At 38.0% G+C, this 25,843-nt stretch overlaps 4 protein-coding genes across 9 annotated transcripts; 1 reads left to right on the top strand and 3 right to left on the bottom strand.

Moving 5' to 3' along the window:
• The first annotated feature begins 60 nt into the window (after window positions 1-60).
• LOC132202645 (ethylmalonyl-CoA decarboxylase-like) lies at window positions 61-20,368 on the top strand. Of its 5 annotated transcripts, XM_059629676.1 has the most exons (6): window positions 12,870-13,003; window positions 13,157-13,290; window positions 13,353-13,755; window positions 13,822-14,313; window positions 18,834-19,002; window positions 19,062-20,367. In XM_059629676.1, the coding sequence occupies exons 4-6, from the start codon at window positions 14,302-14,304 to the stop codon at window positions 19,715-19,717; spliced, it is 837 nt and encodes a 278-aa protein (XP_059485659.1). In that variant the 5' UTR covers window positions 12,870-13,003; window positions 13,157-13,290; window positions 13,353-13,755; window positions 13,822-14,301; the 3' UTR covers window positions 19,718-20,367. The 5 variants fall into 5 exon arrangements, with proteins under 5 accessions (XP_059485658.1, XP_059485659.1, XP_059485656.1 ...); XM_059629673.1 differs by lacking the exons at window positions 18,834-19,002; window positions 19,062-20,367 and having other exon boundaries at window positions 13,822-14,950; XM_059629675.1 differs by lacking the exons at window positions 12,870-13,003; window positions 13,157-13,290; window positions 13,353-13,755; window positions 13,822-14,313 and adding an exon at window positions 61-142 and having other exon boundaries at window positions 19,062-20,368.
• On the bottom strand, window positions 10,286-12,815 carry LOC132202643 (MTOR-associated protein MEAK7). The gene is made up of 6 exons (XM_059629670.1): window positions 12,557-12,815; window positions 12,324-12,487; window positions 11,469-12,222; window positions 11,236-11,354; window positions 10,748-10,927; window positions 10,286-10,693 (listed from the first exon to the last, which is right to left on the bottom strand). Exons 2-6 carry the CDS (start codon window positions 12,450-12,452, stop codon window positions 10,583-10,585), a joined length of 1,293 nt encoding a protein of 430 aa, XP_059485653.1. The 5' UTR covers window positions 12,453-12,487; window positions 12,557-12,815; the 3' UTR covers window positions 10,286-10,582.
• Window positions 14,933-17,918, bottom strand: LOC132202641 (digestive cysteine proteinase 1). Of its 2 annotated transcripts, none has more exons than XM_059629668.1 (10): window positions 17,764-17,918; window positions 17,533-17,605; window positions 17,296-17,454; window positions 16,873-17,045; window positions 16,505-16,769; window positions 16,171-16,363; window positions 15,799-16,114; window positions 15,612-15,743; window positions 15,237-15,426; window positions 14,933-15,184 (listed from the first exon to the last, which is right to left on the bottom strand). In XM_059629668.1, exons 2-10 carry the CDS (start codon window positions 17,573-17,575, stop codon window positions 15,000-15,002), a joined length of 1,656 nt encoding a protein of 551 aa, XP_059485651.1. In that variant the 5' UTR covers window positions 17,576-17,605; window positions 17,764-17,918; the 3' UTR covers window positions 14,933-14,999. The 2 variants fall into 2 exon arrangements, with proteins under 2 accessions (XP_059485651.1, XP_059485650.1); XM_059629667.1 differs by having other exon boundaries at window positions 17,533-17,600; window positions 17,764-17,855.
• LOC132202644 (zinc finger protein PLAG1-like) lies at window positions 19,716-25,550 on the bottom strand. The gene is made up of 5 exons (XM_059629672.1): window positions 25,390-25,550; window positions 25,161-25,208; window positions 25,049-25,098; window positions 23,951-24,381; window positions 19,716-23,828 (listed from the first exon to the last, which is right to left on the bottom strand). Exons 3-5 carry the CDS (start codon window positions 25,077-25,079, stop codon window positions 23,019-23,021), a joined length of 1,272 nt encoding a protein of 423 aa, XP_059485655.1. The 5' UTR covers window positions 25,080-25,098; window positions 25,161-25,208; window positions 25,390-25,550; the 3' UTR covers window positions 19,716-23,018.
• Window positions 25,551-25,843: the final 293 nt, after the last annotated feature.

Consider the following 25,843-nt stretch of genomic DNA (forward strand, 5'->3'; position numbering starts at 1 on the left):
CTCTAATGCTGCAAGAGAGTGAGAGTTAATTCTAATTTCATGACTGCGCCGCGCGCTGCTGCTGCTGCTGCTGCTGCAGCCCATCGAGACTAGCAGCTCTGGCCGATTTGATAAAGAAATGGAGCGCCAGCAAAGCGAAAAGGTGAATATCGCATTCATGATTCCGGCTTCAGGTGAAGGAGGAAGAGAGAATAAATATGAAAGATCGTTTCGGCCAAAGGGCGTCGACTGCGCTCGCCGCTCGCACTGGGCGCGGCCGCGGGCCCTGTCGTCGCGTGCATTTATACGCGAAAGGGGTCTCTAATATTGTGAATTATTATTGTTGGCTATTGATTGGGAAAACGAATTCATGCAAAAATGTTGTGTGCGGCAGTGTTCGCTGCTGGCGAGCGCGCGTTTTCACTTTCGATCGTCGTCGTGCATGTACCGTTTTGGTACGTACTCGATCGCCATACGTGTCGTACACTTCTCTCGAAAAAAGCTGCGATGTCGCACTACAACACTCAAGTCTCGTGCAGCCTCACGCGCGCACTTCCGCAGTTTTCCGGCTCTTAATTTTGCTCCGCAATCAAATGGATTTGCAATTAGAGCAAAAACCCATTGCGTTTTTTGATTAAGCTATAATAAACAAAATTATACTATTAGTTTATTGTTAATTTTAATAATGCTTTAATAAAAAAATTAAGCAACTATTTATTACACAATACCTTTTTTATTTTAAATTTAATATTTTGTTATATTTTTATAAATTTTATCTATTATTTATTTGTTTCATTTTTTTTATTAATTAAAAAGATAAAATTTCACACAGTTTATTTAATGTAAATTAACCAATTTTAAATATAATTTATAGTTCCAGGTTGGTAAAGCACTAAATTTATGCCTTGAAAAAGAAGTTAATAGTAGTAGATCATGAGACTCGGTTAAGACCTAGGAATTAGATTAATTAGACAACAATAATAATGCAAATAATGACTGGTGAAAAAATTTCAACAATTTTTTTCTATTCAAATAAATTGTTTTCAACAATTTAATGGAAACAATGTGATGTAACAATTTGGACAAATAAACAACAATATAATAATTTGAGCTTTAAACAAAGTAAAATTATTATCCCTGCTCAGCAGAATTACCTCTATGGTGAATCATCCTTACATAAATTTACTTTCAACAGTAAAATTATTAATTATAGACCACACATGAAAACAAACATTCTGACTCACATTAAATATGTATATTTTTTTTCTACGTAATACGCCAAGCAGCTTTCATCGTCAATTGCAAAAGTTCCAAAATATTGTAAAGAATTGCCAAATTGGTATTGTTTGCTACTCCATTAAACACAGAATAAATGCCCGTTCTGCTTTTATCCGGTCCTGCCTCTCTGCTCTTCTTTTCGCGTCCACTTGGCGTGAACATTTCCTGCTTTCTTTCAACGTTATACTACACCGCCGCGCTTCTTAATTAAATAACATCTGAACGCTTTCTTTGAAAACATACACAAACAGCTGTCACTATTAAGGCACCAAAGCTTACTGTTTACCTCCTGAAGTGAAGATTTTCGGCAAACTAATAGAATTGCATTTCCGTATATTCGATAAATAGCTCAGATTTTTTTTTAAATTTAAAAAGTTGCCTACTAAACCAGATTTTCCAGAGGGAGCTTTTTAATATTTTTAATTTATAGTGATTTATCAGAACGTTGCGTGAGAATCAAAAATATTTCTCATGTGCTAATTGATCATGTTCTAAGTAAATGGTGTATCCGCCGTATGAAACATTGCCATCCGCTTCTTGAAACGTTTCCGCGTGTGTGCCAGGTGTGTGTACTCTCTGTGCGTGTGGCGTGTAAAATATAAATAATGTAATTACACAAACCGCCGTCGGAATAAAGTGTCATCATCTTTTATTTGGTTTGGAACGAATTCAAAAGATCTTGATTTTTACAAATTTGCATTTCTTTCACGAGTTGAAGTCTCCACACATCCTAACTAAAGTAAATTGATGTAGCCTTCAATATAGTCTTTTACAATTCTATATGCGCAGCACTGTTTGGAAAGAACAACATTTATATATAAATTTGCTGGTAATATACGTGTTATTTAATGCCGGGTCTCTTACAAAAGCGTTAAATTGCGATTTGCATAATCGGGTTCGAACGTCCAGAGTTTACTGTACATATTACAAGTGCTCTCTTTATAGTTTCAAAACGTGACTTATGCAAAAGAGCGCATCTGCTCTTTGGTCGTGTGTCGTTCTTTTCACAATCCAAAGTGCATTTTGTGTTATTATTTGTTATGTGGACCGACCTTGGCAATTCGAAATAATAGCGGCACGAGTTGCACACCGCAAAAGCCTGCAGACATTCATGCGTGCGCTCAATTATTTACCAATTTGCGGGCGAAGCAGAGCGAATTGAAATTAAGTCTTTGCGAAAACAAACTTTTTCGGAGCCACACGTAATATCAAACGTAATACCAAAAATAAAAGCAAACTCTATTTGCTCATCTCGTGCGGTGTCAAGCAGAGCCCACAGCAGGACCACTCACACATTTCGTGCCCTTTTGCGACCTAAATTTAACTGGAGGCATCTTTGCTGTGATGCAACTACGTTTAATTTTGTAATCTATTTTCAAAATTAAATGCTCATCTTGCATTGAAGCTGCTATTTTGCAATAAAAATTTCAAGCCTTAATTACTATAACCGTGCGGTACGCAATGAGTTTAGATAAGCTAAGTTTTAATTTGTGCATATTTAGTTGTAAATTTGAGTTTATCAGTGCACCACACCATAAGCCAATTTCTGCTCAAATTAGGGTTCATCATTCAAATATAAGAAAAAACTACAAAAAATTGTGAGAATATAACACATTTTTTCTTATATATTGTTTAATATAAAAAACTATTAATATAAATTAAATAAAATTTTATTCAAAAACATTTAATTTTGTTAATATTATTCATGGTTTTATTTTGTTAAAATTAATTAAAAATTATAATTTATTTAATTTCTAGGATTTTATAACTAAAATGCTCTGTATATCCATTGAAAAAAATGAAACAACAAAAACTAATTTCTTGGCTAATTTATTTATATTACTCTCAATTAACAAGTTGTTGAACTAAAGATTTTAGTTATAAAGGTCACTCCTTGCAGTCTGTAATCTGTGTCATATTTTAATTTTTATTTTAGTCGAGACACGAGACTCATTCATTCATCATAATCAATCAAAATATCACTTCTTTGACTGTTTAAAGAATGATCTAAATCTAACTAAAGCTTTGAAAACACTGTAATCTTCTCGATCTTCATGATTTCTTGATTTGTTTTTATCTTTTCTGGTAGCAGACCCAATGGTGTACAATAAATATTTTCATAATAAATTAAAATAAATATTTTGTAAAAAAATTAAAAAAGAAACGAACGGAAATTTTGATTCATAAGCATCAATATTTCCTTTTAGCCTATTAAAATAATTCATTTTTCAAATGTAAACTTTTTTCTCATTGTTTTGAAATAAAGTCATTTTAATGTCACTCAAATCATTTATTTGCCAAGATTTTAGATCGGTGAATGTCTTTGTTATGTAAAACCGTGTAAAACTCTTTTGTGGTATGCAAACAGACTTCTATTATTGAGTAGTATTATTTGTGTTTCTCACGCCCACTGCTCGTTTGAATCGCGTGGTTAAAGCATTTTCACGCCACATGTGCAACTCATTGATTCGCAAAAAAGTCACAAGTGCGCCGCTCGCTGATGCAACAAGTGGCGCGTGCATCAACTCAACCACACAAAAAAATTGCATTATCACACACATATTGAGTCGGATTAACGGTCCCTCAAGCACATTTATTCGAAAGCTTGAGCAAAAAAACTCACACCCGCATAGGACATTATGTGTCGAATATATTTTTTTTTTTTTGCTCTCGAAATTGGAAGTCAGTGACAAGTGCACGCGGCATGAGAGTGCTCGCTCACCGATGCATCGCCGGTTGCATCACGAAAGTGAAAATGGCAAAACAAAAAAAAGCGCCTGCAGTGACCATCCATCCGTCCATTATTTGTTCGCGCTCGCTTTGTCATAGGACGGACGAGCACTTAACTCTGTTAAACTTTTTGCACGCTTGATTTTGCCCGCGTTTTGTGACGCGATACAATTCTTCCGCCTCTCTTCTCTCTCAATGGACAGAAAAACACTTTCTTTATTTCCTTCAGACAAACACATGCTTGGGTTTGATTTGCGAGTTTTATATTCCAACGATCAGACCACTTCAAAGGACATGATCACGGAAATGTATTTTGTGTAAAACTATACACACAGCCGCCCATGCAAAGTCACGCAGAATGCACACTTAGGCAATCTGCCTAACACGAATGTGGTAGAGTTGCATAAGCTAGTATAGACCTGATCTTCCAGTCACCATATATACACGCGGCGAGTTCAAAGCAGTTTCCTCTGATTAATAATTAACCCAAGTGACGTTTATATGAATTTAACAAGTAATTAAATAAAATTAACATGCATCAATTAACTATTTTAACAAACTGAAGTTGTTTGAATGTTTAAAGAGTGCATAAACTACCAAAGGAAAATATTCCCTGCCTTGAAGTCGCCAGTTACAGAGATCTTTCGACTGCCAAATCAATTTATATAAACTTAAATGGATTTATCAGTCAATGTCAGTTTTGGCTTTTAAAAAAATCATTATAAATGAACCAATATTACTTTTGAAAAATTTTTAATTTGAGGCACGTATCTAAATTCTGGAAATTTCCCTCGTGTAACCCTCGGTTTGGGCAATTAATTAGAATGTCTGACTTTTTGGCACAGCAAATTACGTTGACCTTTTTGCTTTTCGCAGACTCTCGACCAGACGTGTGCTCTTCTCCCTTTCAAGCGTAAAATTGATAATTGCCAAGAACAGCACCGCCAACTCTTAATAATGATGAATTCTCTAGAATTTTCGCTGTTTAAGGAAGCGCAAAAAATTCAATAAAAATTCGTTAATTTTTCATCTTCCTTATGAGGCTTGTCCGTTGAGGTACTACTCGTTGCCTGGCGAGAAAAATAAACATTTTTTCTTTGTTATTCATGCATGAGGCGGCTCATCACGATTCAGTGAATATCTTTTTATAAATGATCACGTGCCAGCCTCATATGGCTACATAGTAGTTAAACGAGTGGTGAATATGATAATTTAATTTACTCCTCAGTCATCGCAAATGAAAAAAAATATTTTGTCCAGATTTATATCCTTTATTAATTTATTATATAACACTTTATATATAATATATTAGTCAAATCATTATTTTTTTTCCATTTTGCGAATTGGTGAGAAAAGGACAAATTTAATCTGAATGAATCATGCGTTTCCGCGAATTAAATTGGCTTAAGAGTGATTATCATCATCCAACACAACGAAAAGTATAGTCGGCGAAAACCACTCACAAGACCGTCTTTTTTTCTCATTTATTTTTCTCGCATAATGGACGAGGCGAGGCAATAATTTATAATAGATTTTAGCATCGCATTATACAAACCACACAGAGTCGCACAAAACACTCGGCGGCGCACTCGTGTATTTTTTTAATATTGAGAGAAGGAGACAATTAAAATCGCTGACTCAGACGAGGCATCCTTGGTTGCTTCTTCTTTTCCTTCGTTATTGTGTGTGTGCATATGTATATGTGTGTGTAGAATTTTAGTCCCATACCATATAAACACAGGCACTCCTCAAAAGACACCTGCGATGGTGATTTTTTATTTTGCTCGGGTCAGGGGTCAGCTCGCCAGCTGTTATGTAATATTCCGCGCCAATCGTATCCTATACCTATAATGTGCTTGTTTGATCATTTTTTACCTGCCAGAGACGACAAGAAAATCCATTGAGAGATTGTGGCTCATTCATTTCGCATCGCCGCCAGGAAAAAGCGGCAAAATTTAGCGTAAAATTGGTACTGCCCTATCCAATTAAAAGAGAATTCTTTGAATGCTGACCAATTAATTTTTATATAGGAATTCAAACAAAACAGAGTAGGATTCATTTTTGTTTTTCAATACTAAAAAAAAAAACAAAAGTGTCAAAATATTATCTTACTAGGTGTTTTATTTTATTTGAACAATACATACAAAATTTTTGCACTTTTCTGCATTCAAAAATATTTGAAAATGCTTTTCATCATTGCGGTATAAAATGAAAAAACCTTGATCTCTGAGATTTGAGATTTGTTTAAATCACCAATATCCCTGTGTATCTTCCTAACAAGGAAAGGTTATGCATAAAAAGTTCAACTTTTCCAATTATGTAACTTATAAAAACAATAATAAAGTGCAATATTCAAATGAATTAATCGATGCTGTCTTCAGATTGCTTGAGAAACATTTCTTAATGCTTCTTAATTATATGCAATTTTTAATTCCCACATTGAATCAAGAAATATTATGCAGCTAGGGGCAGTTCATTACATGTTTATTCTAATGGACTTTGCACAACTGCATGCGTATAAAGTGGAAAATAAATTATTGCTTATAACTTGCAATGACTAACATTTAATTATATTATTTATTTGTGATTCCAGTTTTATTCGCTCTTCCTGCATATATTTTTCTTCCAATTAAGGGAAACAATAGAGGCCCGGCCAAATCAAGGCCCATTCATTCAAATTTAATAGGCAAATATTATTACATCGTACAGACCAAATATGACCCTGAAGCCTTCAAAGTAACGTCTGTTTCCTGTTGGTTGCCAATATTTTTGTGTTGCAATTTTTGCCCACGTGGAGATAAATTGGAAATGTTCAAAAAATTTATGTTTTAAAATTATTATTACTGTCGTTATTTTAATTTTAAGACTGCGGAAAACCAAGTACTTGAATTAAAATGATAAATGCACCAAAAGAAGAAAGACAAATTTCTGCCAAAAACTTGAAAAGTTGTAGCGGTGGATGTAAAGACGTGCAATTTATCAACGAGTGCTGAGCTGAAATTTCAAAGTGACACCGAGTGTTACTTTAAATCGCCGCGCAAACCTGTACGCGGGTAGTAACTAATTGTTGCAAAACTGCTCAGGTGACAAAAGGAATATAAGAAAATCTCACAGCCTTGACAAATGTTTCGACGCAGACTTGCAGGCAGGGGAATTTTCCACAGGTGCTCTTCTCGGAGCCGAAAACATTTTCCTTCCAATTAATTGTCGTGGCTATAAAAATTCCGTCCGTTCTGAGAAAGTCAGGTTGAAGCACACATAGGGGTGTGAAGTACGTCAAACGAATTTGAAACGTACAAAGGAAAGGAATTGAACGCAAAAAAGCTCGCGCACGCACGTCGAAGAGATGAGGAAAAAATGGGTGCTGATGCAAATCACGAAATGGATTTAGCACCTCGGCTGCCGCTTGACGTCAGGTCAGGATCCGTACTTTATCAGCACACGTACGTGGGAAAGAATGAGAAAAGAAGAATGGACACCTTTCAAGAAAAAAGAGATACATCAGACGACTCTATGGGATTAACAGCAAAATTACAATAAATAATTGACGGCCGCATCTTTTCCGAACCTGTGCTCTCAGAGGGATTGAATTTGTATAATTAATTGGACGGCAAAGATGAGACGGTAATTTATTTGCATAGGAAAACAGCACACACGTGCGTGAATCAGGCGCTGCCAGCAGACTCCAGGTCGCCTGCTCGGGCCGTTATTATGCGACTCACCTTTGGCCTTTCCACAGATTCTATTCTCCGATATTGTGCAAAAAGGAGCAGCAGACTGGCCCGACGAGAAGAAGTGTGACAAAGATTCATTATATAATAAAAATTTACCGGGAATTTTGCGGGCGTTCATATCTCCGTCCAAAGCTGGGGAAAACTTACTTTTCTAATGGCACGTCAGGAATTGAATTTATCTCGTAGATAATATGTGAAAATAACTTCTCCGAGTGACTCTCGTTACGTACTTTTTTTCTCCATTCCGGTTTTTGTGCCCATAAATATCAAGAAATTTCCCCTTAAGCATATGAGGCGGACGCGAATAATTTATAGATTTGCGGAATTAAAAAGCTGCCCGAGACTTGCAGGTAATGAGTTTACCTTCGGGACGCATTTGGCGCGACTCCTGCATTTCAAAACAAAACACCTTAATTCCGATGTTATCATATCAGCTCTGCGGCCAAATGACATTCAAAGGGCGAATTAATTTCGCGCACGTTTCTGCAAATTTGACTTGGTAACGCAAAGTCGTGATCAACTTTGGCGCTCTCCCGAGAACAACGCTCCAAATTATTCTTCCTCGAAAACGAACGTGGTGCCCTTTTGCTGCGGTGAAAGAGAAGTAAAGTTTTGTTTCACACAAACGCGGATCAACTTTTGATAAACGAATGCAGACTCGTATAGGCTGTGATCTCGGTGATAAATTTGAGCTAAAATATTGGCAGGGCACGACTCTGCATTCATATGAGACACTCTCCAACAGCAGGATGTAGAATTCGGAATTTTATTAAATTGAAAAATTGTGTTGAAGAAAGCATTTCATGTATATAGTAGATCCTAGAATTTATACTTTTACCAATAAAAAGTAATTACAATCATTGACAGTATTATTCACACATTAAATGGAAACTTGTCGACCACTATACATATACAATTTTATTTGTATGGTTTTTAACAGTTTTTAATAAAAATTAAATAATATAAACTTGTTAAATAATAAATGCTCAACATAGAAACAATATTTAAAAATAATTTAACTAAAATTAATTATAAACAGTGCATTTAAAAAAGTTTAACAAAAATATCTGTTATGCTATGAATTTTTTTTTAAATTATTTAAATTTTATTTACAAAATATTTAATTTTAATATAAATTTTATAATTATTTAAAAGCAGATTTTATTATTATAAAACAGATATTTTAATATAGAAAACAAATTTATTTATAATAATAATAATTAATTTACATATTGAAACATAAAAATAATTTTATTGCGTCTACTTTTTAAAAAGTCTCTAGCAATTTTCAATGGAGGAAATTTAAAATAGATATTATGTAATACCACATTATCAGTTTCTATAATTATGTAAGTGTTTTGACATTTTCTTGGTGTATTTTTTTTTTTTTTTTTTTTTTTAATATATTTGCTTATTTGGCTTAATATTAGAATTATACATTATGGCACAACTTTTTAATGGATAAGATTATTAAAATTCATTATTTTGCTGCAAAATAAATCTTGTGTTGCTGTATTGCAATATAAAAATAAAAATGGGTAAGAAAATATAGTTGATGCTGCTATACAAATGGACGTATGTAATGTTCCTTGCACTTAGCCATTTATTAACTGATAGAAGATCTCTTAGAAATCTGCTAAACGCTCATTTTAGATGAGAACAAACTAACATCGTTTATGGGCTTTTAAATCTATATGTCATTTAGTCATTTTATTTATTTTATTGGTTATTCACGTTCGATTCATAATACTTCACTCATTGACTTGGAATGACAAGTCTCATAAATATTGTCACCTCCCTGCTATGAGACAAATCCTCGTGGTCGGCGACGTGAAAAACGACCGGATCTGGTAAGACTGCCGTCCGTCCCGCCACGATCGATCGCCAACGCGGTGCACCCAGGTTATTGCTTATGCGGCACATGCATTTCGATTTCTGGCACCTCTTTCATTCCAGCCATTTTCGCTCTCGCATATGTGGTGTCATTGAATCGAGTTCGCGCCCCGGGTGTGTGTGTCACCTCGCACGCCGGCAGCCTGTTTCCATGCAGCACCGACCGACTCAAGTCGATGACCTTTGTGAAGGTGACCTTAGCTGGGGCACCAGGTGACCAAGAGCAGACACCACGGGGGGCCCTCGCAGCTCCTCCATTACTTTTAATGCCGGCCTGTTGGTCGGGCGGTCTGTGTAGTTGTTAAGTCCTAAATTAATGAGCCAGACTATCGGATAACAAAACACTACACTCGGCAGAGAAGCGGATATTATTCTTTTGACAAAGACAAGGAGTTCTTTTTCTTTGGTTCGAGAAATAAAACACGGGCACAGGTTGCACACGTGATTATGCAACCGATGTGAGATTGGGTTTCTTTTTCTGCTTATTTTCGCGCCAGCCGCTTGGCCGACCGACCGCCTCGCAGTGAATTATGGCCACTCGAGTCGTGCCCCAGCCTAACGGGCGACTCTTCGGCAGGTCGTTTTGCCAACGTTTTTACGGCCTTTTGCACATTATATCGCTTGAATGGATCTGCCTGAAAAGCAATGTGAATGAGGAGCCGCTTTCTGCTTATTTACTTTGTGGCACACTTCTTTATTTATCGATGTAGCTTACATAACATTTCTAGTGGAGCTGCCACCTAAAGTACCAAATTTTATTACATTAATCTGTCTCACAACCAACAGGTGCAAAATTAAATTAAATTTTAATTAGTAGTAACCCTTTTCTTCAGTACAAAGTAAATACAAAACTTATCAGAAAAATCAAATATAAAAAGTGGAATTATTAGATTTTATGATACAGCAGTCTTCTCCTCGATTCCAGTCTGCCTTGAGTACAAGATTTTGAGCCGTTATTTGCAGCTCTCCTATTCAACCTCAGGAGGTTCTCGCCAACCATCACTCTTCTGCTCCTTGCCAGCCATGGCCAGAACTGCCTTTGCCTCGTTGTCCAAGTCAAGCACACTGGGTCGCTCACCCTTCAATTGGAACAAAATAGGATGTTAAAAATCTTGGATTAATAATAAATTTACCAATTCCTCTGGTGGTGGAGGAGGAGGACCAACAGCCCAGACCTCAAGGTGGCTAACATCAAAATCTTTAGTGGTGGACATCATGGGGCTGTGGTAGGTGGTGCAGCTCTCAGAACAGAAACCTTTGCCGTAGCTGGCATCAAGATAAAGGCCAAAGTAGCCAAGCTGCCCTCCCATGCCCTGAAAATAAGAAGAAATTTTCAAAATTAAGTCCGAGTCAATGAATTTAAAATTTATCTGTCCAATTTCAATAAGAACGTCAAATTTCAACAGCACAAATAATTCTGTTTATAAAATTAATTGAAAGTAAAATAATATTTAAAATAAAAATGAAACGAAATTAAAAACAAAACAATTTAAAATTTATATGTTCTTTCGGAAATTTATTAAATTTAATTAATGTTAATTATATAAAAAAAAAAGTATAAATGAAAAGTTTTAAGCAATAAAAATTGCAATCGAAATGTTTGAAATTTTTTTTAAATTACCAATCCATTGGGCATAGTCTGCTGTTGCACGTTCAAGTACTGGTAGTGCTCGTTGTAGCCAGTTGAGGGGTAAATGGCCATTTTGGGTTTCAGATTAAATAAGAAGCACCTGTTGTCCCCTGGAACATAATATTATATGCATTTAAAAAAAACGTATAATTTCTGCATAAATTAAATTGAATTTAATTACCTAAAATTAAGAATTACTTCACATTTTTTTTTAATCAACTTACCAACAAACTGCGGGCTCATGTTCCAAGGGGCCACTGCAAATCCACCGAAGACGTGTCCGCTCGTGTCCCTGACCAGCACCAAAGTCGGACCCTGCCAGATCGTGTTTCCGAGCATTTTGGAAAAACTCTCTCCATGAATGGCACTGGAGAACAAAAAGCGCCACTCCTTCCTGAAATCGTGTGGCAGAGCCGAGGCCAAAAAGGCCACAGACGCCTGGTCCAGAATGGAAGCAGCCGGGTCTTGCAGACCTTTGCACAGGGGCATCAGTCGACCTTTGTCCAGGGACGGATCGACCTCGAAGAAGAGCCAGTTGAAAACGGCCGCCTGCATAGCAAAGAGGCCTACTGGAGCGGCCGCAAGCCACTTGGAGGCCTCCATTTCTGTGATGGGCAGGTCTTCGGGAGGCACCGCCACTAGGGTTTCCTTGGTGTGCTTGCCAGGGAAAAGCAAGTCGTGGCAGAAGCCGACGGCAGTGAGTTTGGTCATCCCGACAGGCAGCTGGCTCCACTTCTTGGCCGCCACCTCGAGGTAGGAGGCCGTCAGGGCGTCCACGTAGGCCACCACTTGGCCAGAAGTGGCCGATTTGCCACCACCAGAGGCAAGGGCCACAATCTGCGAGGCCTGTTCGTCGGTCGAACCTCGAGTGACATGCACGTAAAGAGTGGCCAAGCGGTGGAATGTGATTTGTGAAGAGCCCAAGTAGGCCATGATCAGCTTCAGAAGGGCAGGGGTGACTCGACTTTGCCAAAAAGCCTGAAATTGTTTGCATTTTTAATTTAAATGAAATAAAATATTATTTTCAATTTAATTTTTTAAATGGACAGAATTTTTTATGTTCCTTTGAATTTTTTTACCTGCAATTTGTCACGTGAAGCCACATTTGACGATCCAGCCACCTGCTGGAAAACTGCTTTCAGCCTCTCTCGTTCCTCAGGGCTCAGAGGGTCCTCTTCAGGACTCATCTTAGGGTTGCTCGCACCCATGACGACTACGATTAAATATGCGTACTTCCAACTTCCTAAAAGTGTAAAAAAAGGGTGATTTATGAAGTAAAACAGCATGGTATGTAAACAGCAGAAATTTATACCTCTCAAACTCGGACACTTTCAAGAATGTTCTTTGGAAAAAAAAACTTTAGATTTGTCGGCAATGTCGATCGGAATTATGACAGAAGTTGCTTTTTGTTAGCTGCGCAAAATACTTTAAATGAACTTTTCACTTTCTACATAAAGCTCTACTTATTATCAGGACAAGCTTTTACAATGCATTAGTCTCGAAATATCGATGATAATCTCACAAAAACAAAGTCACAAAAGTTAAGAAATTTTGGTGGTAGGGATGTCAGGCCCTCTTTCGGCAGCCACCTCAAACATGTATGACAACAAAAAACAATAAACAAAAAATAGGAACAGAGCTGAAGAAAATTATCATCTATAATTTTTATGTTTCTCAATCCGTCATTTTCAAGAATGATTTAAAAAATCAACTTCACGAATTTTGGAAACTGCGCTTCGTATAATTTTGCAAGAGAAAGGTAAATTTATTTTTACAATTATGTAAAAAAAAAAAATTATCAAATGTTTTCGCGCGTGCGAGTACACACGTTGAGCTAAATCATAAAATTTCAATTTTTTGTCTCTGCGTTTATAAAATTTCAAAACGTAAACTGGTTCGTAAATTTTTGCAGAGGCCTTTTTTGTGTCTTTTACACAATAATTATGGAGCTTCGCAACCGAAATCTACCTGAAAGTACAAATAGCAGTCCGAATAGTAGCAGCAGCAACCACCGTCATCGGAAGTCTCCAAACTCTCCAAGCTCAAGTACATAATTTATTTTGGAAAAAAACTGAGATTTATCTTTAAAGCAAACAATCGGATTACAGAGAGGCGAGACAAGCGAGGAAAATCTGTAGAGGTTGATTCTGATCACAAGGCGGGAGTTCATAATAATTCTGCCCCATCATCTCTATATTACACAGAGGACATGAAATCATTACTTTCGGAGGCTAAAAAATTCAATGAAGGAAAACCTCATGCAGAAAAGGAAATTAAAAAATCTAAAGAAGAAGAGGATAAAACCAAAAAGACTCAAAATTTCATTCTCTTCTGGTTCTGGACGCAATGGAACCGGACTAGCACGATTAAAAAAATATTTTTTACTTTTACTGTGATGTCAGTGATCTTGGGATTTATTTTTTTATTGAACTACTTAAAAGAGCCTGCACCAGAACCACCAAAGCTCACATTTCAGCAGCATATGAACAAGTTAATGAAAGAATTCCCAAGGTAAACCAACTGACTTTGGAACCATTAAATTAATATTAATTTATCCTTTCTATATAATTTTGTTAGTCAAAGAAAAGAAACTTGGTTTTCTTTGATCGCTGGAGGACGAGACTTTTTGAACTCGACGGAGCCACAACGCCCTCTGGTCCTTTTCATAAACGGTCATCGAGAGACGCAGCAGTGCCTGGGGAGAAAGTTCATCGACGCTGTTGGAAAAACACCACACGAGATGAGTGCTGAAAGTTTGCGTGGAGGGGAGTACGGAGTACTCATTGAAAATCTGAAGGAAGTCCTGGAGAAAGACAAAGCTCTTCTCATTGTGGGTCTGGAAAGGTTGGACCCAAAACTGGCCGCTGCCCTGCATGTCGTGTGCGACCGAGAGTCTCCAATTGTCAGCAGAGACTCGGTCGTGGTGCTGACGGCAGACAGGGCGCTCGAAGAAATCAGCCAAAATTGGAGCAGTGCCATCGAGGAAGACAAACTGGTCGCCTTAATCACCAGAATAATGAACCGAATGGTCGAAGTCGTACCTGAAAAATCCTTGCCATGCTGATCAAAGTAAGAGATCTTTGAAAATTACCCAAAGGCAAAGTGTAATTTTGCAAAATAAGCATTTTTAAACTGAGATTCTCTGCAAAATAATTTTTATATTTTAGAGCCTAGCTGTATTTTTATTTTTTATATAAAAAAAGCATAATAATCTGTCTTGATAAACAATTTTTAATGTAAAATGCTTGATTTTACATAATATATTATAACTTCTGCTAGGTCTCATATTATGCTCAAATTTTAAAATATTCCAATTTTTTTAAATAAATTGTTTCTCTATTCAATTGAGATAAAACAAACTTTAAATTATTTTTCCAATATTAAAAAGTGTAAATCAAAAAGAAATATAATTTCAAAACGATTGCATGTTTGAAGAAATTTAGCTATATAAAAATAGGATTCACCTGATGTCTTTTGAAGACTAATTTCTGAATCTCTTGTGCAGCATAAAGAAAGTGCGCTTAGCCCAAACAAGGCCTTTCAGGAATTTAAACTTCTTTAATACTTACATTATAATTTTTTTTTCGTAAAATCTAATTTTTAATAGGACCTTCACTCGAGAATTGAGTATTTTAAATTTTTTAATTGTTCTAATTAATTTTTTCCAATAAATAAAGCGCTATACAAATTAAATTTATTTAAAAAATTTGGATTTTAATAGAATGCCTCTCAAATCCCGAAGGGATCACAAAAAATTACATAGTGACGTATGTCGGGTCGGTCGTAACGCCACAGTTGTTGTCCTGCTGGGCCATCAGCACGTAACCATCGTTGCCCCAGTAGTTTGACCACGAGTTCTTCACAAGCCAGTAACCCTTTCCTTTGATGGTGCCGTATCCGACGACCAACACGGCGTGGTCCAATTGCTCAGGCCGGTTTCCTGCATTATAAAATATTTTATAAATTTTGGCAAAAAGATTCTTTCTTCTTACCGCATTGGGGCTCATAGTACACTCCGTTTGAGTAAAAGGAGAAGGTCCTGTGGGAGGCGTCGATGGCCACAGAAATCGGTCCGTGCTTGGCCACTGCGGCCTTCAGGGCGTCCACGCTGCCCGAAGTCACGTTCACATAGCCGGTGATTTTTGCAGTCAGGGTCACATTGTCAGCATGGCAATATCCATCCTAGACAGGAAAAAATTTCAAAATCATTATAAAATCCAAATCAGATTTCAGACAGAACAAAAAATGAGAAGCCAAAAGCTTTGGGTTTTTTTTTTTTAATTTAACATTTAACTTCAAAAGTATTTTAAAACATGCCAAAAAAAAATGTTTTTAATTATTTTGTGGATTATTAGGTTATGAATTACCTGTCCCAAGTAAGGTCCATATTCTTCCTCAGTGGGAATTCCTCCGTGCTTCATCATCCACTGGTAGGATCTGAAGTCTTCACCACCATCACAACCGTTGTTTCCGTAGCCCCAGCTGCAGTCAATTAGTGCCTGAGAAATAATATAAGTTTTGGGCCGAAACGAATAATTTTTTTCTCCTCTTCACCTGCTGAGAAATCCTGACGAGGTGTCCGTACTTGACAAAATAGGCGCCTTCGATGGCGCCTGTGGTGCCAAAACTCCAGCAGGAGCCGCACACGGACTGGTCCTTGACGGGCGTGACTGCGCCGTAGATCCTCCAGTCCATGCTTTCTGGCACCTTCAGAGACTCCAGGTTCGTGTAAGGGAAGGGTTGACCGCCGTTGTAACCCTGGGAATACTGCTTTCCTCTGAGAGCCTTCAGCTCCAACTCGCTCTTGTCTGCCAAGTGGTTCACAGCCAACTGGAAGCCCAGACCGGCCCTGTTCTTCGAGTGGATGTACCTGAACAAAATTTATTTAAATCCGATTTCAATATATTTTTTTTCGCATTTTTCTACCTGAGATTTTGTCTGAAAATGTCCTTTCGCTTGCCGTGCTCGTTGTTGTCCACGTAGGCCTTCTTGTGGGCCCTCTTGAAGTTCTCGAAGGCGTTGTCAACATGGTCCTCGTAGTTGTGAATGAACTCCTTCATTGGGTTGAAAGTGTAGATGTGCTTGTCTCCAGGGCCAGGGAATCCAGTGCAAGTCATGTCTAAATTTGAGATTTTTATAAAATATATGAATAATAAAGAAGAAAGTTGGATTTTTTTTAAAGAAAAATATTATTGAAAAAAATTTAAAACTGTATATTTTGAAAGTTATTAAAAGAAATCCAAGAAATTAAAATAATTACTGTCTGGAAGTTGGAAAACGGTGGAGTCTGGGCCCTCAAAGGAATACCAGTCGTACTCCAAATAATAGTGGTCATAATGGGAGCCGAGCAGAGAGTTGAAGCCGCGCATTTCATAACGCATAGGAACCGCGATGCTTTTGGTAGGGTCCAGAGGGTTATTTTTGTAACGAATCCAAATCGTGTACTTGTTGACTTTGTCGCCCTTCTTGGTCACCAGGCGCCATTTCTCAGCCTGGTGTCCGCTCACCATGTCCTCTCCAATGCACTGTTTGAAAAAATTATTTTATTTTACTTGTTTTCTTAGAAAAAAGAAAAAAATGATGTTGATTTTAATTTTGTTTGTTATTGAATATGTTTGCTCTCTTAACCTCAAATCCGGTGAGGTCAGGCAAAATACTCTGCGGGGTTACGGAGTTGTCCGCTGAGCCATCGACTTGTAAGCAAGTTTCCTCATTCAACTGCGTTTCAGTCGTCACAGGCGCCAATTTGCGACTCACGCCATTTGGACCTTCTTTTCCCAACTGATAGGTCTTCACCATTCCTATAAATATTTAAAATTTTAAAGCAGATAAAATTTTTTCTTCTTCCATTTTTTTTTTTTTTTATATTAAATTGAAAGGGCAACTACATTTTGCTCACGGATTAAAAAAAAAATAAAAGGCAAAAAAATAAGTTCCGCGAAATCAGCCTCGAGTTTTTTTAGCATTAAATTTGGCATAATTATTTTAATTTAATCAAAATAATAATTATGTAATAAAAATTATAAAAGGTGGGACCAAAAACTGAGTTACCTCCATAGTAATCGATTCTGCTATTTCCAGCCTCGCTGTCGAACCAAGCGTAAAACGGCTCACGAATTTCTGCGTACGGAATGTACAGGGTGCCCTTTATGGTGTATTTATTGCTGAAAGCGGGTGCCGTCTTTACCTGCACTTCAGCCGCGCTCACCACTAAAATAAAATTTGTCACATAAAATTTCTCTACTGACACCATAATTATATAATATATATGAAAAGAATCTAATTAACCTGCGACGAGCGCGAATCCAAGAAAAGCCAGAGCCGCCTTCATTGCGCCGACCCGCCTCAGAAACAGACTGCGCTGGAAAATAAATTGCCGCGAGAGAGTTACGTGATAGTTTTTTTTCTGTTTCTGCGAGCATCATCGGATTCCGAGAATAAGACCATTCCCAGAATGACAACAAAAAATAATACAACACGTGACACAGCAAAAAAGGAAAGGCGCTGGGATGTGCATACCTGGTATATATTCCGATGCCGAGAAGTTGATTTATAAAAAAAACCTCTCCCGTTGCTAACTTGCTATGAAGCAAGGATGAGTGGAGACTAATTTTGATAAAGGCGATGCTCAGTCTAATAAAGCCATTTATCATGTGACCGGCTGAGGCACCCTGGGTCAAACGTGATAGCAAGCCGAGAGAGAAGAGCACTTTGATCTCAGCTCGGACACGCACTTGACGATACGCTGACCCGCGCCTCCAGAACTTGCGAAAGGCAAACAGAAAAGTCGCGTTTTCAGCTCTAGAAAAAGCTCCCAACCAAATAATAGAGCAAAATTATTCTATTTACTCTAGAAAATTATTATATATTTTGCCCAATACATTTTTTTTTTTTTTTTTTTTTAATTCATTTTAAATATTTAAACATTTTTGTTGCATAATGATTGCCTAATTCTTTTTAGAAAAAAAATTATGACTCCAAGAATGAATTTTTTTTTTTTAATTTTATCAAGAGTTCATTGTCTAGAAAGATGGGGCATAAATATAAATTGTAAAAATGATGAATATTTTTATAATATAATCTTGTTTATTTGGCTCCAAAATTTAATCATACAAAATACATAACACATTTGTTTAAAATATTATTTTTTACTGCAACCTGTAACCTTTCTATTTTAATATATGACTATTGCCAATTTTTTTAACTCATGCCATTTTTGTTGAAATTTATCTATTAGAAGTCTATTAAAAGTTAAATAGTGATTGAACTTTATTATTAAACAGATAGTTTTTTCAGCGCCGTTTTATAATTGCTGCGTCATTACGGATTAATTATTCAAGTTATAGCATTAATTATGCATAATAATAAGTACTTCTTTGGCAAGCGATCAAGCGCGCAAGCACCAAGCCATGCGTGTCGTATACTGATAAAAAGCAACGAACCGAAATAAGCCTTTGTTGAGTTGCCAACCAAAACATTATTATCTGCGAAGAGAATTTTCTATTGGCCTCCCGTTTTGACTTAAGAAAATGGAAAATTGCCAATGCACAGGCTCTTATAATAACGACTCGTTTGTCTCTGTTCAAAAGATGCACCGCAGCGCTGTGATTTGCCGATGCCTCTCGACGTCCAGCGTTTCCGAAGCGAAAAAATTGCTGCTGAAATACCCAGGAGGGAGGGTGGACGTCCAGAAAAATGAAAGTGTAGGCATCGCCACGGTGTGTTTGCAGCGACCAGACAAGAAAAATGCCATCAGTGGTAATAATTAAAAAAAAGTGACTTTGAAATTTAATATAAAATGAAATTTTGATTTTAAGGTCAAATTTTAATGGAGCTGGATGCGGCGGCGGACACCCTGGCCAACTGGTCATCAGGCAAAGCCTTCCTTCTCTACGGCACCAACAACTTTTTTTGCTCCGGCGGCGACTTGGCAATGTCCCTCGGCACAGCCACCTATGACGAAGGCCTCCTTCTGGCCAAATTCGCCCAATTTGTATTTGGAAAACTGAAAAACCTTCCACTCGTGTCCGCCGCTTTCGTCGAAGGAGCTGCCCTTGGTGGCGGCGCCGAAATGAGTGTGGCCGCCTGCGATTGGAGACTGATGGCTCCAGATGCCAAAATTGGTTTTGTCCACGCCAAGATGGGCCTGAGTCCTGGCTGGGGAGGCACGACAGCCCTAACAGAACTTGTGGGGCCTTCCAGAGCTCTCGAATTGACTTGTTCCGGCCGATTATTGACTTCCGAAGAAGCAAAAACTATCGGATTGGCGACGGATTCTGTTTCGGACTTGGACGGCGCCTTCAAATGGTTGGAATCGAGATCGGCAGGTCCGGTCGAAGTGATTAGAGCTTGCAAAGAGGCCATTCTTGAAGGCACTTTGGACGCAGAAGCACACAGACATGCAACTTTGTGGGGCGGCGAGGCCAAAATGGAAGCATTGAGAAAGAAAATAAAACACTTGAAAGTGACATGATAAAATACAGCATAATTTATTTTTCATGGAGGCTGCTAGGCAATGAAATACATTGTTTTAAATTTTTTTGTTGGTTGCTGGTGTACCATTTTAAGTTTAATTACTTTTCAAGTAGTATTATGAATGTGTGTGTGTGTGTAAGAGTTTCATGTCTGCCGAGGAAAATAAAATCTACTCGTTTCTTTACGCGGAATACAACATTCAAAAAGAGGCACACACTTTTGTTCATGCGTCATCACAAAACGTGCGGTTGCTGGTTTCGCGTTGAAGGCCACCAGAGAGCTGCTTCAGAGAATCAGATATTCGTGCATTTTTGGAAAATGGCCAAAATTATAATAAGCAAAATATTGAAAATATCGTTCCATCACAAACTGAGTTCTGTATGTATAGATCTTACTACGTTAGAACGTACACAGTACAAAAGGAAAATCATAAAAGGGAAAGCATACCAAGAAATCAAAGAAGTTTTCTAACAAGAAACAAAATCAACATTTTTCCAACAAGTTGAACGTAAGGCCTTCAAGTCTGGGAAGAAAAGTTCCACCTATAAATTATCACTTTTTCTTCTCAGCACATTTTCTTGTTTACTTTTTGGTGTATTAGAAAAATTGGACAAGTTTGATTTCAGCTATATAATCGGTCGAGTTTCACAAGTTTGGCACTATCATAAGTATAAATGTATTACAACATAGTAATAATATGGGCATGCACTTACAAAACTAACATCACCAGAGTTCATCATCACCTGGGTTGTTTTTCGCCTCTGTGACCAAAGACAATACTTACGAGCTAAGTAGGCTTACAGGCTAGGCTTACAAGGTAATAGAGTAACCTATACTCAATTAATTACAGCGTGTGTGTGTTGTGTATGATGTAAAGAGAGATGCAAAAAATTTTGGATTAAATATTTCAGAAGGGAGTACATTACGTTTGTTTTCATATATCGTTATAAAAAGGTATAGAATTGAATTTTGTAGAAAGATCGATTTTTTTACTATAAAATAAAATCAATTATTGGATGAGTGTGTAATTGATGCATGTGTGTTTGTGTTTAGTGTAATACGCGCACTGACTAGTTTCAACCCTTGTACGATTTTTGCTACAGCTCTCACTTTTCATTTGCTTCTTCTTCTCCCTACTTCGTTTGTTTATTTATTTTATAGTTGTTACGTAATTACTTCGGATTAAACACCAATGAACACCGTTGTGGTACAAAGATTAGATCTTGTCAACAACTATTTTATTATTATTATTATTTACGAATATTATTTTCCTCTTATGATTGTGGTCTAGATATTTATGTTTTGTCTGCTAGTCTGCAGAGTTGACGCTGTTTAGCTATTTTCGACAACAACAACTTGGCTTTAGTAAATTACTCGCTCCCATCGCACTTTTAAATAACGTGCGTTCTGCAAAGACACGACATCTCATGTTTAATCAGTAAACGTTTCCAAAAAGTATAATATTATATAGGCGGCTGAGGCACAGGAAAATGAAAATTTGTATTTTAATTACTTTTTTTTCGTACAAAACGTTTCGCAAAAAAGGTACGCGTTTTCAAATGTGTATATAATTTGCTTAGAAAAATACAATTGCTGATTTTTACTGCGGGTCGTGTTCGGTTTTCCTTCGTCGTAATTGTAAATCGGGTCGTATTTTCGAATATTTTTATAGAAATTGACTGCGACACGTTAATAATTATTGTTACTATTATTAAAAAATATAAAGACTCGCGATCATCTACTAACACATCCGTAAGATTAGGAATGCTGCATGCAAAAATGTGTATTACGCTAGAAAGTAGCTAATTGCTAATGAATTATTATTACCATCAAAATATTAATTAATAAGAGAGGGCTTACAAATACAAAAATACCAATCGCATGATTAATTCTCGCGTCTCGTCATCACAATCGCGGGCCGTACTCTCTCTCACTTCTCTCTTGTGTAATTTTATGTATCGTTTGATTTTGCCTCCTGCTCTCTCTAAGTACAAAAATACTAGAAATTGCGTCGCGCTAATTACCTGCCCGCGGTTCATATTCATGGCTTAATCACAAATGGAGTTCGAAAAATAATGTAAAGGCACGTTGTGTATCGTCATCACATATCCCATTAGATTAGCCTCTTACTACGATTCATCTCAAAAAGTTACACATCATCATTTTTCTGTTTTTCGTAATTTTTTCTTTACCGAGTGTTTAGTGTAAATGTGTTGTGTGTGTATGTGTGTTTATTAATTATGTACAGATGAGTTCGGCGGCCGGCTCCGATTCTATAACTTATATCATTATAAAATAACTTAATTATTTTGTACTCCGACGCGGGGCTGACCGCCTCACACAAATCCTCGCCGAGGTAGATTACTAAAGCGACCTCTTGGAGGCCGATAAACACAATTTATCCTCGCATCACCATTTGAACACAGCGCAAAATACATTATTCAATATTATCATCAAATACTAAGGACTACTTGAATAATTGAAAATAAAAAGACAGCAGGAACTGACAAACTGCATTTGGCCAACAGCGCAGAGCCACGCCGTGTCTCCCGAGAGACACATTCTCACACGTACACCTTCGAATTCTCAAAATATTATTATTTTATCACGTCTTCTGACCGCTTTGAACTTAAGACCAGGGCATTGGCTCAATTTGGTTTTGTTTGTAAAATTAATTAATATTGCTACTGTATGTGGAACAAGACTGAGGTAGTTACGGTGAAAATTCTGACTTGTAAAAATCATCACTAATTCCATTGCTTGGATGTTACGACTCGTGTCACCATTATCATGAAGTTCTGCCAAATATTGGCAAATAATTTAGTTAAAAGCCATCAACCCAATAATTTAAATTGCTGATTTTCTCTTCATTGAACTAGAGAGAAAAAGATTTAACTTCAAAGATTTTAATTAATATTTAACCTTCGCACTTGAAAATTTGAGAAGAAAAAATGCAATTTAATTAAAAAATCGTTGCGGCCAAAATCTCCTTTAAAGAGCACGGTTTTTTTTCATCATGGCACAAAGTGAAAACATTATGGACCAAGAAACCTATTTGAAAGAAAAATAACCAACTCACAATAATTGGTTCAAGAGCAGATTTAAAATTAAAATTAGCTCTTGGAATTTAGCATAATTATGGTCTTTTTTTGAGATAAAAATCAACAATTGGAAAAAGATCAGGTTGTTGCGGCTTTTAAATTGTGTAGACGTTTTGGCGTGAAATTGAGCCTAAGCCCTAAAATGCATCGAAAGCTTTGAACAAAAACCGTTTTGTGGCTCTGGGAATGTCACCTCTGCTACTGAGGGGGGTTCGGAGGTGGTGGCTCTTGCGGCTGGAACACCTGGCTGAAGCCGGGTAACGGCCTTGGCTGATTCTCCATGAGTACGAGCCGGCTGCTTTCATCCACGCTGAGACTCTCGATCAGGGTAAGTGGGTCCTCAAGGCCCTGGTTTGGCTCGGCTAGTCGGAAGAGGTCCTCGACGCCGTCATCCTCCTCCATCTTGATGCCCAGCTCTGGATAATATGCGTACTGCTGCTGCTGCTGGCTCGACGGCTGTTGCTGCGGCTGGCTGGGCTGAGGTTGTGGCTGGTCTGGCTGAGGCGTTTCTTCCTCCTTTCGAGGCCGTCGCCGGCTCTGCATGCCAGAAGGACCCGGCTGGTTCCAGTCAGGAGGCTCCGGCGGCTGCGTTGATGGCTCGGTTTCTCGCTTTGGTTTTCGGCCTGCGTGGCTCTTCTTGATGTGCCGAACCAGGTGATCCTTCCGGCCAAACCGCTGCGGGCAGAACTGACAGAGGAAGTCCCGCTTGCCAGTGTGGACGACCAGGTGCCGCTTGACATCCTTGCGGGTGAAGAAGCGCCGCTCGCAATGCTCGCACTGGAACTTCTTTTCGCTCGGGCTCTTGACGGTCCGCGAGCCTGCGTGGACCTTCAGGTGGTAGAGAATCTCCTCGCGGGTAGCAAAAGACCGACCGCACATGGCGCACTCCAGCCCACCCTCCTCGGCCGCATGCACAGCCATGTGCTTGCGGTAGCTCAGCACCGAGTTGTACTCTTTCCGGCAGCCCTCTTTGTCACATCTGTACACCTTCTTGTCAGGGTTGTGGACCTGAAATAACAAAATAAATTAATATTCATATTCTATTTTTTTTTAACAAAACTGTACATTTGATAAAAATGTGTAGTTTATGAAAAAATTTTCTATTGAAAATCCGAATTTTTAAGAAATACCTTTGAGTGATTTTTGAGGTGGTCCTTTCGATGAAAACTACGCTCGCAGAACTGGCACTGGTGTTTGCGCTCGGTGGTGTGGATCAGCAAGTGGCGCATCAGTTTGAACTTGGAGGAGAACGCCTTGGAGCACTCGTTGCAGGCGAACGGTCGCTCGCCTGTGTGCGAGTACATGTGCTGGAAGAGCTTCCCGGGGCTGCTGAAGGCCTTTTCGCAGCGGCCGCACTGGTGGGCTTTGGCTGGAGTGCCCTCGGTGCGCATCGAGCGGGTCTTGCGGCGCCGAGGGGACTCGGGTGCTGCTGGAGGTGTCACGGCTGGACATTTGTGGCTCTCCAACTCTTGGGGCGATGAAAAGCGCGCCTGGCAGTTGGGACAGGCGCGCGGCCGCAGCTGTCGCCGGCCGTCAGGCTCGTCAGAGGCCACATCAGCAGCTGCAAACAAGGATCAAGGTTGCTATTAGTCTTTTTGTTTTCCGAATTACGGCTGAGCTGCGATCCCCGACCCCTTCAAGATCTTATGTTTCTTTTTTTCTAAAAAATGGAGAATAATACATTCAATGATCTGTTCCTCTCATTTAAAAACTAGAACAAAAGTTAAAAAAAATAATAATTTTGTCGGAGAAGAGAACTGTAAATTTGAAAATCATAAATCAGAGGAGCATAAGCTAGAAAATGGAGAAAATTTTGATACACTTTAAGCATTACATTTGTCTGTGATTTCCTAGAACACAAAAAGTCCAGGAGTACGTTTTGATATATAAATTGAATTATTTTAAAAAGCAAAACATTCCTGAAAGCTGCGTTAGGTGCCAATATTGAAGTCTGGTTTGAGTCAGTTAATGTATGGAAAACACTGAAAACAGATTCTGATTTGTTTTTTTCAAAGAACTAAAAACTTAGCATTAAGTAAATATCAATGGATTTTAATTTCCATAAAATATATTTGAAATTATTAAAATAGTGAAAATTGAGTCTCCTAGACTTTCAAATGCGACTTGTAGGCTGGTGAAAAGTAGCCATGGCATTGACCCTGAATGTATTTTCATCTCTTGTGGGCTTGTAAAGGGTTAGCAGGGTTCTTGATGGACTCCGAACTTACCTGTCTGCTTGGTTGGTGCTTTTGTACCCATACTGCTCGCATATTAATATCTGTAAATGGGCCAAAATTGTTAAAATAAGTAGTGGTTCATGTAAGAGAGTCCTTGGCTTACCTTGGCTGCGGGAACTGACGAATATTTTGCCTTTGGTTGATCTGGGGCCTGCAAAAAAACATAAGTGAGTAGAGGCATACTTTCCAAAAGCAGAACAGGACAATTTTAAGGGACGACATGGCCAAGTGGGGTCGGAAAGTGCGAAAAACACGCGTGACCCTCAAGTACGAGGACCAAAATGTGCGCGCGTGTCACGGTCAAACGGCCGCGGGAGACGGCGATTTCTCACCTTTAAATAGAAAAGCAGTACTAAAAATGCTACTTCGACGACGGACAGAAGTAAATCATTGCACTGCTGGACTATGTGGAAGAAAAACATGCAGAGCCGTCCATTTTTAAATGCCCATCGTGTTTGTTTTGGTAGCAACTCAATCAGGCATCAGGCACGCGTCACCCCACGTCCCTACCCTTGAAATTCGCATCACACCTCTTGACCGCTATTTTGAAAGGCACAATAAATTAATTTTTATTTTTTTAGGAATTTTGGTACCAATAACAATAAAATTTATCACTTTTTTCTGGAATTAAATGATAAAAGAAAATATCGAATTTAATTTAAGTTGGCTAAACCTTTTTTATTACGCAGCGCGCGGATTTTTGGCAAAAATTATTTTAAGCGTAAAACCTATCTAGAGAAAGATTCTGAGCTCTTATCAAAATGCTTAATTTGTGTATTTTAACAA

This window comes from Neocloeon triangulifer, unplaced genomic scaffold (assembly GCF_031216515.1).
Source record: "Neocloeon triangulifer isolate White Clay Creek 2 clone unplaced genomic scaffold, ASM3121651v1 ptg000015l, whole genome shotgun sequence".
NCBI classification, from domain to species: domain Eukaryota; kingdom Metazoa; phylum Arthropoda; class Insecta; order Ephemeroptera; family Baetidae; genus Neocloeon; species Neocloeon triangulifer.